We start from the raw sequence: 17,818 nt of genomic DNA on the forward strand, positions 1-17,818 counted from the left end.
GGAGGTAGAGATCAAGGGTATTGCCCAATTAGGAAAGAGCCAAACAAAGCTCAGAGAAAATTTGGTATTAAAGCTACAGAAGAATATATATTACATCCAAGACATAGTTCACAGGGAGGCAGAGGTAGCAGTCGCACCCCAAGGATCCTCTGCCACATAACACCAGGATTATAAGTGGCACGTGGTAGATGGGGGCTATTGCAAATTTTGTAGCATACATTTCTATCTACTCCAACTCCACCAAAATTGGACTCTGACTTGTACTACACAGTCCTGTAAAAGGTTTATGGCTCTGGGGACAAAAATGAAAACCGTATCAGGGCAGATTCACACACTGCATTTTTTGAAAAAAATGTCGCAGGTTTTATGGCCGTTTTTCGTCTTTTCTTTACCCAACACCACAAATGGATTCTAAAGATATTGGAAACATAAAAGGAAAGACTTCTGACTGCCGGATGGCTTTAAAAACTGCACCAAATCCGCAACATTTTTGAAAAATGCTGCAGATATCAACTCTTATAAAACAAGGGTAAAATCTGCAGCAGGCCTGCAATGAAAATAGCGCCAAACTCACACAGTTCAGAGGAAGATTTGGCCATTGCGGATTTCCATCACATTTACTGCAGGTTTTTTTGCTGCAGGAAGCCCAAACGAAATAAGCGATGTATGAAGGTAGGGTATCTTTGCATGTAGTGGAAACGCTGAAGAAAATCTGCAGCATTTAACAGAATCAGCCATGAGGATTGAATTTCAAGAAATCTCATCTTCAGAAGACGGAAAGAACTTTGTGTCAAAATCTGCACCAATTGGTGTCGTTTTTGATGTGGATATTCTGCTATTGTGGAATTTCCACTGTGGACGTTCCGCAGAAAATCCTTCCAGTGTGAACACAGCTTTAGGATACAGTCACACAATGCAGTTTTTTGTATAGATCCGCACCAAAATCTGCATTTGATGTGGATTTTGATGAGGTTTTTGCCACGGATATACAGTGGATTTCACTTTTTTAACCAAAGAGGTCAGGCCTGCTGCAGATCTGCATCACAATTTGCACTAATGTTGCTATTTTTGATGCAGAATTTCTAGTGGGGAGATTCGGCCATATTTCTGCAATGGATGTATCCTTAGAGTAGTTTCACACACAGGTTTTCCAGGCAGTTTTTCATGCAGTTCTTTGAATCAAAGCCAGTGAGTAAATTGGAAGGATATGAGAAAATGAATGGAAGGACATGTGGCACAATCCGCATATCTAACAGTGGATTTACCGAATTGCTATGGATTTTCCAAGGTTGAAATCCACAACGAAACCTGCATGCTAGACATACAGATTTGGGTGTGAAAATATCTGTTACATAGCTTTTCACCATGCTTGCAAGCACCCTCAGGGCGACTACCCACTAGCATTTGCGAATTTGCGGGGGTTTTTTTTCAAGGTGTCTACGGGGCTTTCTAATCTTAAAAACGCATCACAGCAAAATCGCAATTTACAGTGAAACCGCGATTTTGCGCGATGCGATGTTAACATTAACAAGTTCCATAGACCGATGGAGGAAAAAAAACGCTATGAATTTCACAGTGAAAAAGAACTGTAGTGGGTAGTCACTAAAAAAAAAAAAAAAAACTAATCAAAAACTGCTCACAAACTTGTGTGTGAAGCCACCCTCAAACTTATGTATGTATATAATGCAAACGAGCTTACAATTTCTTAAGAGTTTCCACCGGACGCATTCTACGTATAAACTCCACAGTGATCTAGAGAGGAAGCAAAAAAAGCAACTTTGGCATATCTGTAGGAGACTGGGCCAAAAAATCTATACTTTCTTTATACTAAACACATAGTACCTTAGCTGGACTAGAAGGCCCTCTATATGTATGCGTGATTTTTGCATTCAAGCCAATTGTGATATTATAGTAAGTTACTTGTGTAAGTAAACCTAGGCAATTGGGTTGTCCAACCATTAAAAATACTTGTCTCAAGGTAGGCAATGGCATAAAAAAATAAAGCAGCCATTACTCACCCTTCCACTGTGTTTCTGCGTTTAGAACCACCAGCCTGGTCTGCTCCCCACTGAAATGGAAATGCTATGTCCATCTCTCACATGGGCTCAGTAGTCATATGCCATTCATGTACACAACCTCTGAGGGCGGCGATTACCTGCAGTGGTCATGTGAGGGGAAGTGACTTCATCACTTCCTGTTTTAGAAGTGATCAGAGCAGGAGTGATCAAATTGTTAGCACTGGACTGTAAGCAGAGTGAAAGGGTAAGTAATGGGCATTTTAACTTGCCCTACTCTAGGACAAATTTTTGTAAAAGGCCGGAAAAACTCTTTAACTGTCACAATGTATAAAAGAAACAATTATGTGACGAATGCAGCTCTGTTCCATCTGTAAACACACGATGCATATGCTCAAAGAAACCCAATAGAATTAGATTACATATTAGGTTTGTGATTAGATTTAGATATCCTGTTCTATATCTCAGAGGTTAAGCCCAAGGCAATGAAGAAGTTAAAATATAAATTAACCTTTGCCGCCATGCATCACAGAAAGCAAATCTATGGCATTTCCAAAGGTTAATCTAATTTCTTCAGTTAAGATGGTCAAGATGGCAGAAGGTATTGAACTGGATTTAAAAGACATTAATTCATTTAAAATGAAGGGAAGATGCTGGCAGGAGCTGCCCACCTGCATTGTGAGGTCAGGGGGATATATGGAATTCATCGGAACGTATAACATTAGGAGTCACAAGAGGTAGCATTCCAGAAGGAAGGAGTCGAAAAATTGGGCACAAAGAAATAAAGACATAAGTAAGAGTCACGATGTGCTTAAAGGGGTCATCCAGAATTTAAGAAAGGGTATGCTCCTTCCCGCAAGCAGCGCTACTCTTGACCATAGGCGTTGTCTGGTAATGCCGCCCAGTCCTAATCACCTGAATGGGGCTCCACTGTGGTACCAGATATGGCCCAGACCTTTCTTTTCTAGTCTCATACAATCCCTTGAATGTACTAGACTGTAGGTGTCGGGTGGAACAATGGCACATTATATTTCTCTTACTAATAACTATACTGACTGGTCTGAACATAAAATGTGACTTATGGAGCAACAATAACACACTGAAATGTGTACGGTGAACAGATGTTCTCCAGGAGAGCCCTTTTTGGATTGTTAAAAGGTGTCCTGCACATATTTTTTTCTATCACTAAGGCCCTTTTTCATCACGGGTCCTTTGAGGAACTCAAATATCACTATACCCTTGTCTGCGTGCATAAACTGGTGTAAAACTTTGCATTCCTTCATAGTAAAGAAAAAAAAAGGTCCATACAGTCCCCCTGACCTCATCTATAACGGTGACAAATCTCAATTATACAGGATTATTAAAAAAGGAGGAGCAGAGTTGGGGATTTACCTACAAAGTATAAAATAGACCTTACACAACCAGCAATCTCGGAAAAGGGGAAGGCTCAAAGGTTTTTTGTGCCCTACTAGTAAGTTCCATTTTCTGCCACACCGGTGGAAAATAATTCTGTGTATGAGAGTTTGCCAAGTGCAAATCTATTGTTCAAGTGCAACGTGACTTAAGGCGTAGATTCCAAAACACTTGCAACAAGTCACAAGCAAATCTACGAGTGGCGCAGAAAATTTGTTGAACTTGGTTGTATATGCAAACAGAAAAGCACTGCTCGCCCACACACGTCTCATGAGAATGGGGACTGTAAACGACACACCCAGCGCTCCAGTGTGGCAGAAAATGGAACATACTGATAGGTCATAAATAGAGATGAGCGAGTATACTCGGTAAAGGCAATTGCTCGAGCGAGCATTGCCTTTATCGAGTACCTGCCCGCTCGAGATGAAAGGTTCGGGTGCCGGCGCGGGGGAGGCGGGGGAGGCGTGAGTAGCGGCTGTCAGCAGGAGGGAGCGGGGGGAAGAGAGGGAGGGAGAGATCTCCCCTCCGTTCCTCCCTGCTCTCCCCTGCAGCTCCCTGCCCGCCGCCAGCACCCAAACCTTTCATCTCGAGCGGGCAGGTACTCGCTAAAGGCAATACTCGCTCGAGCAATTGCCTTTAGCGAGTATACTCGCTCATATCTAGTCATAAACTTTGTACCTTTCTCTTTTGTGTCATGTGTGGATTGTGGACCTCTCTTTTGTAGTTTGTAATTAAATCCCCAAATCTGCTCCTTCTTTGTGAATAAGCCTGTATAAAGTGTATCTGGTCTAGAAATTCATTTAGATGAGCTAATAAAAACAAGATTTTATGTTCTAATTTTCTGAGATTTTAAAATAATGTGTGATCAGAAACTGACATTGTATAAATCAAGTTTTTATATTAGATACATAATCAAAGAATTTTTGGTGACTTTTTTTTCTATTTTTCGATGTTGTAATCTAGATTTTGAAAAAAACCATCCTAAAATCCTGCAGTTTTCACACTGATCACTAAGCCTAATAATAGTCTAACACTTTCTGTTCTGTGGAGAAAAAAAATCAGCAGCCATCTCATTATCATCACAGGCAGGATTACAATGAAAGGTGAAACATATATCAATAATACAGAATCCACCATTCACAGCCCATGATGATCACAGGTCACCTCCTACCCCTTCCTGCATACGTACCTCTGCACAGGTCACACAGCATGCTCAAAACACTCTCCCTTTAAAAGTCATTGGGACCCTTCCTGTCTATGTGTCTACGAGCCATGAGGCTGTATAAAGCATCTCTCTAAATGTTAACTGTAGCTCAGGCAAAATGGCCGTCTACATAGTCATGTACAGACAAGAGAATCTACAAATCAGAAAATAAAAACAGATTAGAAATAGGGAACATGCTTCACTATGTGGTTTTAAATCATAAGTGAACCTATTCCTTTAAGATGAAGTAGTCACATGCACACAATACAGGTAGGATAGTTATAAATATAATAAAATTAATATTCATGGAAAGAAAGCCAATAAATTCATTATAGGTCTATAGTTGACCAAAAGTCAATCTTCAAGAATGTTAGTCATTGCCCTCTGCCATTCTAAGGTGATATGGATATAATGGGTATTTCGCATCCTGATCGCTCCGACATCTAATATACAAGTTGTCATGAGTCTGATGATACAAATGTAGGATCCTCTTGATTAGATCAGGAAAGCTTTGTTTTATGTTGTTGACATTTATTACTAGAATCAAAAAGCACCATATGTTCAAATCTGCCTTATCGAGAGTAATCCCGCTTTCAGGACCATATGCGCATCTTTCCATTGTTTTACACAACAAATCATTACACATCATTCATTTAAGAAAGCTTTTTAATTATGGAATGTTTTATGATCACTCACAAAGGCATCTGAAGAATACTTGTCATCTCACTATATAAACACAGATTTTGTGGTTGAATGTGATTAATACGCCTTCAGTATTGAGATGATTGAATTACAGGTGACTTTGATAAGGAACAAGTATCATGGTCTGGTACTGTGCGTGACAAGAAAACGATCTTTGTTGTGAAGTTATGAAGCCAACTTCTATACAATGGGGCAGATTTATGATTGCGTATTGCTTCAAAAACCGTCTTGTTTGCCTTGCACCACACTTACACTATTCTACCAAAAGTAATTAGGCAACTAAACAACAATCAATAGTATCGATACTTAATGGGGCCTTTTTAGGCCCTAATGACATCAGATACTCTCCGTAGCATACGTACTACTAATGCCGGATACATTTCAGTCCAATTCATCCTGCAAATGTCTTGTGAGTTCTCTCAAAGAAAAACGTTTGGTACGGTGTTAGCCAGTAGAGCAAAATGTGATTGTTCCCAGCAAGAGAACCCAAGTAATCTTACAGATAGGATTTTTTTAATGGCTAAGAAAAATACATAATGTTATAGCAAGCTTTCAGACCTGTTTAGGGTTCTTCCTCAGGCTTAATGGAAAGAGCCTGAGGAAGAACCCGAGTAGGTTCGAAAGCTCGCTATAACATTATGTTTTTTGTTAGCCATTAAAAGGTATCATATCTACAAGATTACTTGGTTTCTCTTGAGAACAGTCACATATTTCTTTCAAAGATTTATGCTGGTATAGTTTCCTGATCCAACCCTTCCAGTTTATCCCAAAGATGTTCAGTAGGGTTCAGGTCGGGACTCCGCACAGGCCAGTCCAATCATGAAGCATCCAAATCTTCAAACCAACATAAAACAACACAATAGTATCTAGACTGTTAAGGTACACCTCTGTGTTCATGGTTCTTGTCAATACAACCAATGGACTGAGACCATGCCACGTAAAAGCAGAACAACTGCTGGCACAATACACTCCGGCAAAAGGTGTTCCCCAGGTGTCCTCCACAGCCAGGTACAACTATCTGATTTGATGATGAAGTAGAGTGATTGTAGCGTTGTTTAGGACATGTGACATGCCAAGATACAATTCATTCTACTAATAGAGGTGCCCAAATACTTTTGGCATGATAGTGTATTATGTGCTTTAAAGACCTTCAGATGCTTTTTTTCGTCTTGTCTGGAAAAATGGGAGTGCCATTGCGTGGAGAGACCTGACCTATCGAAAAAGGGCATGACCTAAATGCGCCAAAATTTGGCACAAACTAAGCCAACTGATAAGCTGGTATAACGTTAGACAAAGAGGTCTAAATCAGGGCCATATTTATCATCCAACATAACTGTGATAAATCTGGGGCATTTTAAAACGGTCTAGTCTAAGCTAGCACTAACTAGACAGGTTTAGTAAACCTGCCACATAGTGCCCAGCACAATGTGACTTGTGATAATTGAGAGACGTAATTACTTCATCTGAATTTAGCTACAGCATCAGAATGCAACAGGAAACCTAATTTTTAAGTTACTGTTCGGACAATTAAAGCTTGCTAAGAGTTTTTTCAGGCTGTTACCCACAAAAAGTTTAAAGATTGCCCACACTTTTTTTTTTAAATGTGCAGAATAGGCGATTCTAAGTATTTTATAATATGTTCTAACAGCCTATTCTGTACATTTTTCTTAAAAACAACCCCCTTCTACTATGCAACTAAGTGAAGACAGGGCTGAGAAATTCATCTTCACCTAGCTGCATAACAGTAGAGGGCGCTCCATCCAGAGGAGTCTGCACCTGTTCTCTATAGAACAGCTGCAGACAAATGTTCTGTTGTGTATAACAGTGTATGAAGAAGACTATTATATATACTTTATTTTCTTTTGGGCTGTGCCCCATGTTACACCAATTCCTCCCATTCTGTATGTGCTTTTTTCATTTTTCTTGCCCAGATGTAGCATTTCTCCTTGTTAAATATCATTCTGTTAGTCGCCGCCTCTCTCTTCCCTAGTGTTAGCTATTCCTCCTAGCTTTGTGTCATCGGCAAATTTGATCAGTTTCCCCTCAATTCCCTCCTCCAGATCATTTATAAAAATGTTGAACAGCACTGGGCCTAGGACAGAGCCCTGTGGTACCCCACTTGATACATTCTTCTACTTGGATGTGCAGCCATTTATGACCACTCTTTAAGTACAATCACTCAGCCAGTTGTGAATCCACCTGACTGTTGCCTTGTCAATCCCATATTTGGTCATTTTTTCAATAATTATCATATGAGCTACTTGGTCAAATGCTTTACTAAAGCCAAGATATACTATATCCACCACATTTCCCTGATCAACCCAGTCGGTGACTCTGTCATAGCAGGAAATTAGATTAGTCTGGCATGACTTGTTTGTTACGCCATTCTCATCCAAGTACTTGCATACATGCGGTTTAGTGCTGATCCCTTTCTGCACTTGTTACAACAGTGTCCGATCCCAAGCTGCTCTCCATTTCCTACTGTAGTGTTGATGTCTCCCACGCCAGAGACATGTGCCCACTATAGCCAATCACTGACCCACTTTGACTAGTAATTAACTACAGGGGTCACATATCCATTAGTGGGACAGTACTGCTGATGTAGCAGTAAGTGTAAAGCAGTGGGGTACAAGGCAACAATGGAATAGGAGTGCAGGGGATCAGGTGAGCCATGTTTTCCACTATTGTTTTTCCACCACAGTAAGCACCTTTGCAAAAAAGTTTTTGCCTGCATAACTCCTCAAAATTTCTGCAAGGATACACAGCTGACAGCAACTGTGAAGGTACAGCGCAGGGTGGTTCTGTGGTTTTTCGCTACTGCCCTGCTCATGCCTTGTGTTCCAATCCAACCAAAGATAACATCTGAATTAAGTTTGTACGCTTTCCTGACGATTATGCAGGATTCCACCAGATTCTGCTACATATAAAAAAAAAAATACGGTTAGCATAACTGGCTTCCTATGAAACTGGCCCAGTGCCTATGTGTCGGAGACTATAGAAGTCAAAATGGGAGTCCTATTGGGGTCGGAGTCAGATGTAAAAGTTGTCAACTTACAGTACCTGGAATATTTGGGCAACGGGAGATAACTAGGTCCACTTTAAGAGAATAACAGTAAAATCAATGTCCGTTGTATTGTATGGAGCAGTTACATGTGCTCATTGTTGGGTACTGGCTGCTCTTGCTGCTGTAGTTTATGTCTACCATTCACAGCAATGGTTCAGTTTTCAAGCCAGCAGATTTAGAGGTTTGTTTTTTTTTTATTGTGAATTAAAACAGAACAGAAACCACAAGCTAAGCCACTAAAGAGCAGGAAGTGTTATACGACTAACCACACACATGCCACCCACTTAACTGGGATCATTACTCTTTACTACAATCTATTATTTCCCTTCTGGCTTAGTTATTGCAGGCGTACCAGAGAAAGAATTGCAAAACTGACATTGTATGAGAGACTGTGATTTAACACTGTCACTAAAATGACACAGACTAATGGTTCATGATTGCTAATAAATTGTGTAGTTAATCCCCGTATGTCTTCCATACCAGCCGGGCTGCCTGTATGGTGAGATACAATGGTTATATACCCTATGTCTATGTCTTCAGACACCCTCTGTGTGATGACCGACAAATAACTCATTACATGCAGGCTGGAGTCTGAACGGAGATCATTAATCAAACTTGAGAGCGGTGAAGGGTAGAAATCAACCCGAGAAGCCAAGGGGTTAATGTCTCTAAAAATGTCAGCAACCAAGTCCCAAAGAGTTTACATGTATTAGTCCCATATAGGAACTAGATAGATATAAAATGAATTCCTTTTATTGGCTAAATGATTTATTTTGTGTGTATTTTATATTTTCTAACTGGAAATATGTAGAGAACACTGGAGACCCTGCAAGTAATATGGGCTGTCCAAAGTGGCCATCCTCTTAAAATCCAACATTACAGAACTGCATTATGTGTAATACTCTAATATAATGTCATTATACGCATGGACAATACAATAACGCAAATAGAAAGAAATGTTGGATTGCTGAAAAACTCGGCATGCAGTTATGTCTCAGGCAGATGATTACAGTTGTGGTGTGATTAGATGCTGGGTCTTGCCACCAGAGGCCGTAAAAGTGCTTTCCTCGTTGGCCCATAAAAAGGCTCTGAGGCTACTTTTGTGTAGAGTGCCTCTTGCTTAGAGATCGTTGACTGCTAGACCTGCCTCTATGACACACTTGAAGACATTTTGCCCAGTTAAAAGACTTAGCGTGGAGCAGGAGAGAAGAACAATGGTTGTTTCGATGAATTGCCTGCCATCTAGGCCATTATGATCAAGCTGTTAGAAGAAGGTGTTGGGAGACCAACTGGGACACCATCTTCGCCAGCCCATGCTGAATCTAGAGACCCAGTTACAACATCTGTAGGCAAATGTTCTGCAGGATAACATACCAAGCATGTACGCCTCCATGCCCGACCAGATCTCATCATGTATCCAGGCTACAGGCTGTCCGACAGAGTTCTAGAGCCTTCTTTGAATGGTACAGTTTTTCCCAATAAACATTCTTTCATTCTAATATTGTAATCACTTACATATATCATATCATCATCATTACATTCACACACAAAGTTTCATTCTTTGATTCCAAGAATAGTGTAATATTGGTAGATCATGCAGGCACTGTACAGAGAGATAACTGGGCTTGTGGGAAACCCAATTTCCTCCTGCTGCACTCCAGGCTCTTCCAGCAAAGGACAAGCCTACTTGGATCTTTTACATGGAGTTACTGTACATTTGATGTCTTGTCTGATAGACTGTACCATCCATCAAACTATCTGGTGTATAGGTTGTTGTGTAGGGCGGAGAAGGAGATGAGCTGTTACTATTGTGAATAGTGGCTCCTGTGATATCCATGTGAATAGTGGCTCCTGTGTTATCCATGTATACACAAACTTTACCTTTCATTGCAACCCTGCCTGTAATTATAATGAAATGACTGCTTAAAAGTGATCTCTACAGCATCGGGAGTGTCAGACTATTATTAGGCTTAGTGTTTAGTGTGAAAACTGCAATATTTCAGGATTTTCTCTATATAGTTTTTGACATTGAAAATTTTAGAAAAAACGTATTACTAAAAATTCTTTAAAAATATGTTTAACATAAAAACTAGATTTAAACAATACTGTAGGTGTTACATTCCTATTAAACTTATAATTAGAGATGAGCGAACGTACTCGGTAAGGGCGATTTTGCAATCAAGCATCGCGATTTTCGAGTACTTCACTACTCGGGTGAAAAGTACTCGGGTGCGCCGGGGGTGAGCGGGGGTTGCAGCGGGGAGTGGGGGGGAGAGGGAGAGAGAGAGGGCTCCCCCCTGTTCCCCACTGCTACCCCCCGCTCCGCCGCGCCTCCCCCTGCCCCCCAGCGCACCCGAGTACTTTTCACCCGAGTAGTGGTACTCGAAAATCGCGGTGCTCGATTGCGCCCTTACCGAGTACGTTCGCTCATCTCTACTTATAATCAAATTGGCACAGAAATATGATAAGTCATCCAAATCTTGCCTAAAAATTATATGCTCTGTTTTTGGTTATAGACCGAATGTGTCGTAAATGACATATATCAAGTTTGCCCAAAACTTAACGCAGTATCTCATTCATTTATAGGTGACCTTTAATTGGATTTGTCACCTTGGAAGTGACTCTGGTAATAAACCTACTGGGCTGTTGAGTGTTTATCAAGTATCTGTCCAGAATATACAAGTATTATAGGAGTATGAGCAATGGGTGCTCCCTGCTCAGTATACCGTATAATTCGTCCCTAACTCAAGTCGGACAAAAACATTCTATAACTGAAGAGGGGATTTCCAAAGTGACATCCATTTTCCAAAGAAACTGGGGCAACAGTGGTTTTTATGCTTTTTAAGATCCTGCTTTATGGAAAATGGCATTTTTTGAATTTATATCACTTTTGAAATCACCTCAATGGTCGGTAGATTCTACCAATGTTAACAATATTCTGTGTATGTTGGGGAAAACAAGGATTCTCATGCTTAAATTTAGCATTCACAATTCCTTATTCAAAAAAAGATAGACGTGGGCAGAGGTACTTGATTCTCGCTTATCCCAGCCCCCCGGATGGCGTGCCTAAACAACCGATTTCTTCTAGTAAGCTCTACAGACAAACGGGTCATTGCAGGGGTCATGCAATGAGAACAGTGTCCCGCTCTTAAGAAATGTTACTTGTTCTATAACTTTTTCAGCTGGAAGTATCTAAGGGGGGGGGGGGGGTCAGAGGAATCTGACGGTTGGTATCCCCTGGGCAATTGCCTATTTTGCTTTGCCCTATAATCTGGCCCTGTATAAATCCTGCTCAAATACTTGTATGTGCAACCGATTTCCTTTTTGCTATATACTGCCAATTCATTAACTAAGCATAACATGGATTTATTACTAGGCGTTTGGGGTTAACTGAGCTTTGGACATATGCTTTATTAAAAAACAATATACCTTTTATACAAAACGCAAAAAAAATAATCACATCCACGCAAATCACTAATATGGCAAATAAAGGCACAACGTGAATCCCATATAGGTTATTACTCAGTCAAGGCGTTCTTAGAGCCAGAACGGATCGATTTTATGCAGACAAATTTCGCTGTACCAATCCCTGTAAAATTGGCATGCGTGTTCTGTTGGATGCATACAGGGCTCTTCCAATCTGGGTGTCTTAATTGGTGGCACATCATACCGCTGGCTGTTTTGCTTCTTGCACTACTAGCACTCTTCAGGTACAGATAGGAGACCACAAAGCAGAAACATTTCAATTGACTTTAGGAAAAAGCTCATCTGGACTTTATTACCGGTGTGTTTTTTAAATTTGATTTTTCAAAGTAATTCGTCACAGAATGCAGAACCTTCAGAGGAATGTTACAGCTCCACTGTATGGAAACAGATGCCTCTTAACACGGCTATAAAAATACATATTGTGGAGCATTAGCCTAAAATTCATCAAAAGCACCAGCAGAAAGCATCTCCTAATAGGCTTACAGACTCTTGTTTATGTTATGCCATTTTATAGGAGCCTGGAAGTGCTTAACAACAACAAGACCAGGTAAATCTAGGCTTGTCCGCCATCGGGCCAAGAAAGAGCTGCTTTTACTTTAGATCACAAGATCCTACCAACTACCATCTGTGGTCCACACATCCATGAGAGCTAAGAGAGTGTTCAAGACGTTTGTTAGGGAGTGGCTCGACTTTTATAGTATAACATGCTACATGCCCATCATATCAGAGTCATACTCTATAGGATGTGATTTAAGTGCATTCTCCGTCTTTGTCTAAAATGACCGTGTCCCATGGTTGAAATTTTTAGAATGTGCCACATATGTTTCTCCTATTCCCTTGAACAGCAACACTCACTTATCTATAAACGTGCAATGATTGGTTTGGCATTCCCTCCTCGTCCTTAATGAACCTTGGATCAAATACAGAAATTCAGATATACATTGGCCACATATGTGCAGTCAATCAAGCTTCTGATAAGGAACAAAATAAACATAAGTTTATAATATTGGAGTAAGGCCGAATGCAGACGGCCGGGTCGGATTCCGACTGTGAGATCCTCGCAGCGGGATGTTTCCCTGTGCTCCTGCAGTGACCTCCGGCTTACCTGTCCAGCGTCTTCTCTCTGCGCTCCGGCTGGTGCCCAGCTACACTTGTGCCGTGCGGAGCCAATGCGTCAGCAGTGACATGGCCAAGGGAGCTTCTGAGAAGCTCACACTGAAATAGGCCATGCCGGGATTTCCACCCGGCGAGCGGAATATCGCATTTGATTTCCGCTCATGGGCATGGGCATGCGATTATGGCAGTTTTTGCTGTGGGATCTGGAGCTCCGGATCCCGCAGTGCACATACGCCCGTGTGCATTGGGCCTTAAAGATGAAATTCTTAGAACCCAAATACTACTTTTCATTATTTTTCCCGAAATTCTGAACACAGCAGTTTATTAAATCAAAGGGGATATAAAAAAGGATATTCTGAACTTTTACTACCTATGACCTACCCTCAGTATAGGTCATCAATAGTTGATCAGCAGGGGCCTGCGACTCAGGATTCTTGCTGCTCAACTGATCCTCTGGCCCGCTGTCAGTGCAGCAGTGTCGGATGTTATTCTCGGTGGTCATGGTCGTAAGTAGAATAAAGGCAACTGAAATCAATAGAAATGATGCCTCCTATAACAATTCCAGCTCTGACCACAATGAACAGCTGTAAGTGTGATAGTAAAAATCACTTCCATTGATTTCAGTGGAAACAAAGCCTTCATTACACTTCCGGCCTTAACCACGGTTGACCATGTCTGACCCTGCACTAACATGGGGCCAGAGAATCAGTTGATTGACAGAAATCCCAAACAGATGACCCCTGGCCCTAAGGGTAGGTCATCAACAGTAAAAGCCTGGAATACCCCTTTAATATTAAGATTTAATTAGATTACACACCAATGATGTTCCCCTCAAAATGTAATTCACACTAGTCCAAACTGTTATTCATAGTTCTTACCTCTGAGATATGGCTCCCCATGCTCCATGCTTATTGGTCAAGATGTTGAGGATCTTCTGCTTCAGCTGATTGGCCGTCACATGGTCTCTATGTTTGGCAGCACTGATGAGATGATCACACATCTTCTCCTCTTCTCTCCTATCTGCAGCGTACTGTGCGCATTGTGACTAAGAAAAAACAGAACGCATTAACTGGCGTTTGCCTTAGTGTTTTTCATAGAAAGAAAAAGATAAACCGTGTGATGGGTGATCAGACCATATTATAGATGACATATCAAAAAAGGTCAGTTTTAGGTCATGAATTTTTGTTTCAAGGAAAGCAGTAAATAAATGTAAAAAACAATATTGAAAGCTTAACCAGCAAATAGAACTTTTATACTGCACTAAAAGAAAAATGATAGTTATTATATAAGGTTATCTGTACTAAACCAACCCTGTAAGAGACGCCACTGAAGATCAGACTTAGGCTGCCTGCAGACGGGCGGAAATTCTGCGGCGGGATTTCCACCCGTGGAAGCTGCCATAGGATTGCGTTAGCAAACACAATTCTAGGCAGACGGCCGCGATTTGTCTGCAAACAAATCACGGCATGCTCTATTTCTGTGAGGGGCTAGCAGAGCCCCGCACAGAAATCTCACTGCCCGGCCGCCGGCTGTGGTCTGTGCATGCACCGGCTGCCCGGCAGCTGGCACATCAAACAGCCGGAGCCGCGGAAGGAGGCGAGTACACGCTGCTCTCTGCAGGGGCTGGGGTCGCCTCCCGCTGCGAGAATTCTCGCAGCCGGATCCGACCCGGCTGTCTGCAGGCGGCCTTAGCATGTAGAATGGAAATGTACGAACAAAAGCTCATAGGAGAAGATTTATCAAGGCAAAAGCAGTGTAAAATATTGCTAATTTGGGTGCAACAAATTGCGAGTTTTGAATATTTATGCCACTCATCACACTTTTCAGAAAATGAGACAAAGGTGGCTGCACTGTCCCGATAGAGGTGTATAATTTATGTCACAAACTGGCATAAGCTATAGAAGGAATGTTATACAGCTCATAGCTGGCACAGGTATCTTTTTAGGTGCACAGATGACCCGAGATGCATGTAATGTATGAAGAGACCCGTGCCTCGTCATACATTTAGTTGCCTCTTATAGGCACAAGAATAACAGTAAGACTGGTGTTCAAAGCGTTGGTCTTAATAAATTCCCCCCTTAGTTCGAACATCAGTCAGGTCACCAGATGCCTCATTTTTCTGTAGCCATAATGTTTTCCTACTCTCCTACCCCCCTGGGTAGGAGCTTACCTGGCACATAGCTGTGCACACCTGGAAAGGTAAGCAACACTGATACATCTGTTTGGAGAACTAGATGTCATCAATATGACAGCAATGAGCTGCTACAATGTAAAAACCGCACTGCAACAATGAGTACAAGGGGCAACCAATCAGCTTTAATTTCATTTTCCATAGCAAATTCAAAAAAGAAAGCAGTGATTTCAATGATTGATATGGATGAGAATATTTTTTACTGGACTTTGTGTGCAATTATTGCCTTTTCTATTTTTTTTTTTTTACTTTCTTACTCTTGGTATTCACCTTTTATGTTAAGAGGGCCATGCAAAATATTATTCGCAACACCCTCCCTACATTTGTGTTCTGCGCACAAAGTCAGGGAAAATGTGGTATGCAATTGAAATATATTCAATATGAAGGTTATCTATAGTATCGCTCATGTGTCTTCTGCCAACCGTGAGGACTTGTCAAACGATGTCAGCTCACCTAACTCCGCCATATAACATAATGTTCTCTCGCCATGAGCAGATTTCTTTGGATTGTGGTAGGACTGCATGAAAGGGTCACCAAGGCCTTCAAAAATCATGTGGCGAACAGGCACTGCCATACCGGAGTGTGGCAAGATGGGTTGCAGCATTTAAGTAAGAACGTGAAAAAGTAGAACATGAGGCGGGAGCAGGCAGACCTGTAACAGTCAAGGACAAATCTTACATTGCTGCAGTGCGCCTGCTACTGGACGTGAGACAACAAGAATGCGAAGATTTGGTTGCGAAAATTAATATTTCATCCAAATTTGTGCAAACGATTCTTATAGGACCTGAAAATGCAAAAAGTTACTGGCAGATGGGTTCCACACAAACTTTTGGAGGTTCAAGCTTGGCACTGAATGGAAGTGTTTGCAACCCATATGGCTTGATATGAAAGAGGAGGAGATTCTTTTCTGAGACGCATTATCACAACTGATGAGACGGACACAGAGCTGCGAGCCCAAGTCGAAATGGCACAAGTAACCTGAATTTTCACAAAAGAAATCTGCGCACGTCAAGAGAACAATAGGGCAGAATTTGGTGCGATGGTAGCGTTTGACGGATGCTAATATATTCTGGTTGCTGGAAGAAATCTGAACGATCCTACAGATAACACTCATGATACCTATTTTTGTATTATACACCACATTTTCTGTAAATGTAGTGGGGTGCTGCCAATAATTTTTACATGACCCTTGTATTTTTGGACTGGTCAAAAAGATTTTCAATAAAATATACTAGTTTTAATATAATATTGCCTTAAGATATGCTACAAATTCTGATTACGGTATGGAAGGAAAGTGTGCATTTCAACTACAGAAAGAAGAAACCTGAAGGGTTAATTCGTTATCAAACATACCCAAAGCAAATAAGCAATTAGCTCAGTGGTCTGCCCTGGTAATGAGGCTAATATTTCATCCTCTAATTGGACTGTAAGATTAAATTATCATGCCTCACTCTGAATGATGTTATAATGAATATTAACAGTTTGCTCATTGAGTGGACAGAATGATTCAATGTAATATTCACATTTCTAAATGGGCTGCGTTAGCTTAATGTCCATGCCATGGGCTTAGTGATTTAGAGAACACTCTCTGTACTGCTTGTTTCGCTGACCTGTGATGTAGAGAATGTGTAGCTATACTCTTCATACAATCGCCATCCTTTATGAAAGAGAGTATTCATCTTAAAGGGCTGCTGCCAAAAATGGCCAATTCAAAGCAGGGACAAAGCTATAGGAGATGCAGAGGTAGCAGTCGCATCAGTGCCGATGTCCGAGGGGGCCAAATGCCCCTCTACCGTAGAAGACAACACCATTATCATAACTGGCACATGGTAGGTGGGGTCACTGTAAAGGATTTCACACTGGGGCCCTGGAGCTTCAATTACATCTCTGATTAAAAGGGGTTATATATCCCACTGGATTAAAATGGGATAAAACGGATCATGAAGAGGACGTGCTAGTGATGCCAAAAGGTTATTACTAAAGGGTCATTTAAAATATTCAGACCACATCTCGTGAAAATAGTGTTTGGTGTTAAAGTGGCTGTCTAGTTACGAGCTATTGATGGCCTGTCCTCCGTATAGGCCATCAGTAGCAGATCGGTGGGGTCAGCCTACTGGCTGTGTATCGGCTGTGTACCCCAGTGCAGCAGCCAGGCAAAGAGCTGATCGGCAGGGGTCTCCTGCTAATCTGCTATTGACAGTCTAGTCTCAGTATAGGCCATCAACAGCTCATCAATGGGCAACCCCTTTACTATCTATAGATGACGGTAATTCTTATACATTAGCTTAAAATGCCCTAAACTGTATTTTACAAAAGGGTCCAGCAATGCAGACCCCATAATGTTTCAATCCCATAATGCAGTTAAAGGGGTTATCATACATTTATTTGTAACATAAGGAACCATACAATTTTATCATATACTGCACATGATGTTAAATACTATTCACATATCTTTCTTATTCCAGTGTAGTAGGCCTATCCAAGGGATATACAATTCCCCTGTCCAGTCTACTGCACTTGTAAATCATGTGGTTCCCTACCTTAGAAATAAATTTAAAAAAAATTTAAAGGTGAGAATTTTTTCATGCAACACTAACACGCTTGTCAATGGGCTGTGTCCCATAATG

The 17,818-nt window shown here is 41.2% G+C and overlaps 1 protein-coding gene across 3 annotated transcripts in view; it reads right to left on the reverse strand.

Annotated features, from left to right (window-relative positions):
• The window catches only part of NBEA (neurobeachin), a 673,719-nt gene that overhangs the window by 251,318 nt on the left and 404,583 nt on the right, over positions 1-17,818 (reverse strand). For all 3 annotated transcript variants that reach the window (XM_066582838.1, XM_066582846.1, XM_066582830.1), the window contains exon 37: positions 13,879-14,045. In XM_066582838.1, the coding sequence (XP_066438935.1) occupies positions 13,879-14,045 (167 nt within the window). The remainder of the gene's footprint in view (positions 1-13,878; positions 14,046-17,818) is intronic.

Source organism: Eleutherodactylus coqui, chromosome 1 (genome assembly GCF_035609145.1).
Source record: "Eleutherodactylus coqui strain aEleCoq1 chromosome 1, aEleCoq1.hap1, whole genome shotgun sequence".
Classification (NCBI taxonomy): domain Eukaryota; kingdom Metazoa; phylum Chordata; class Amphibia; order Anura; family Eleutherodactylidae; genus Eleutherodactylus; species Eleutherodactylus coqui.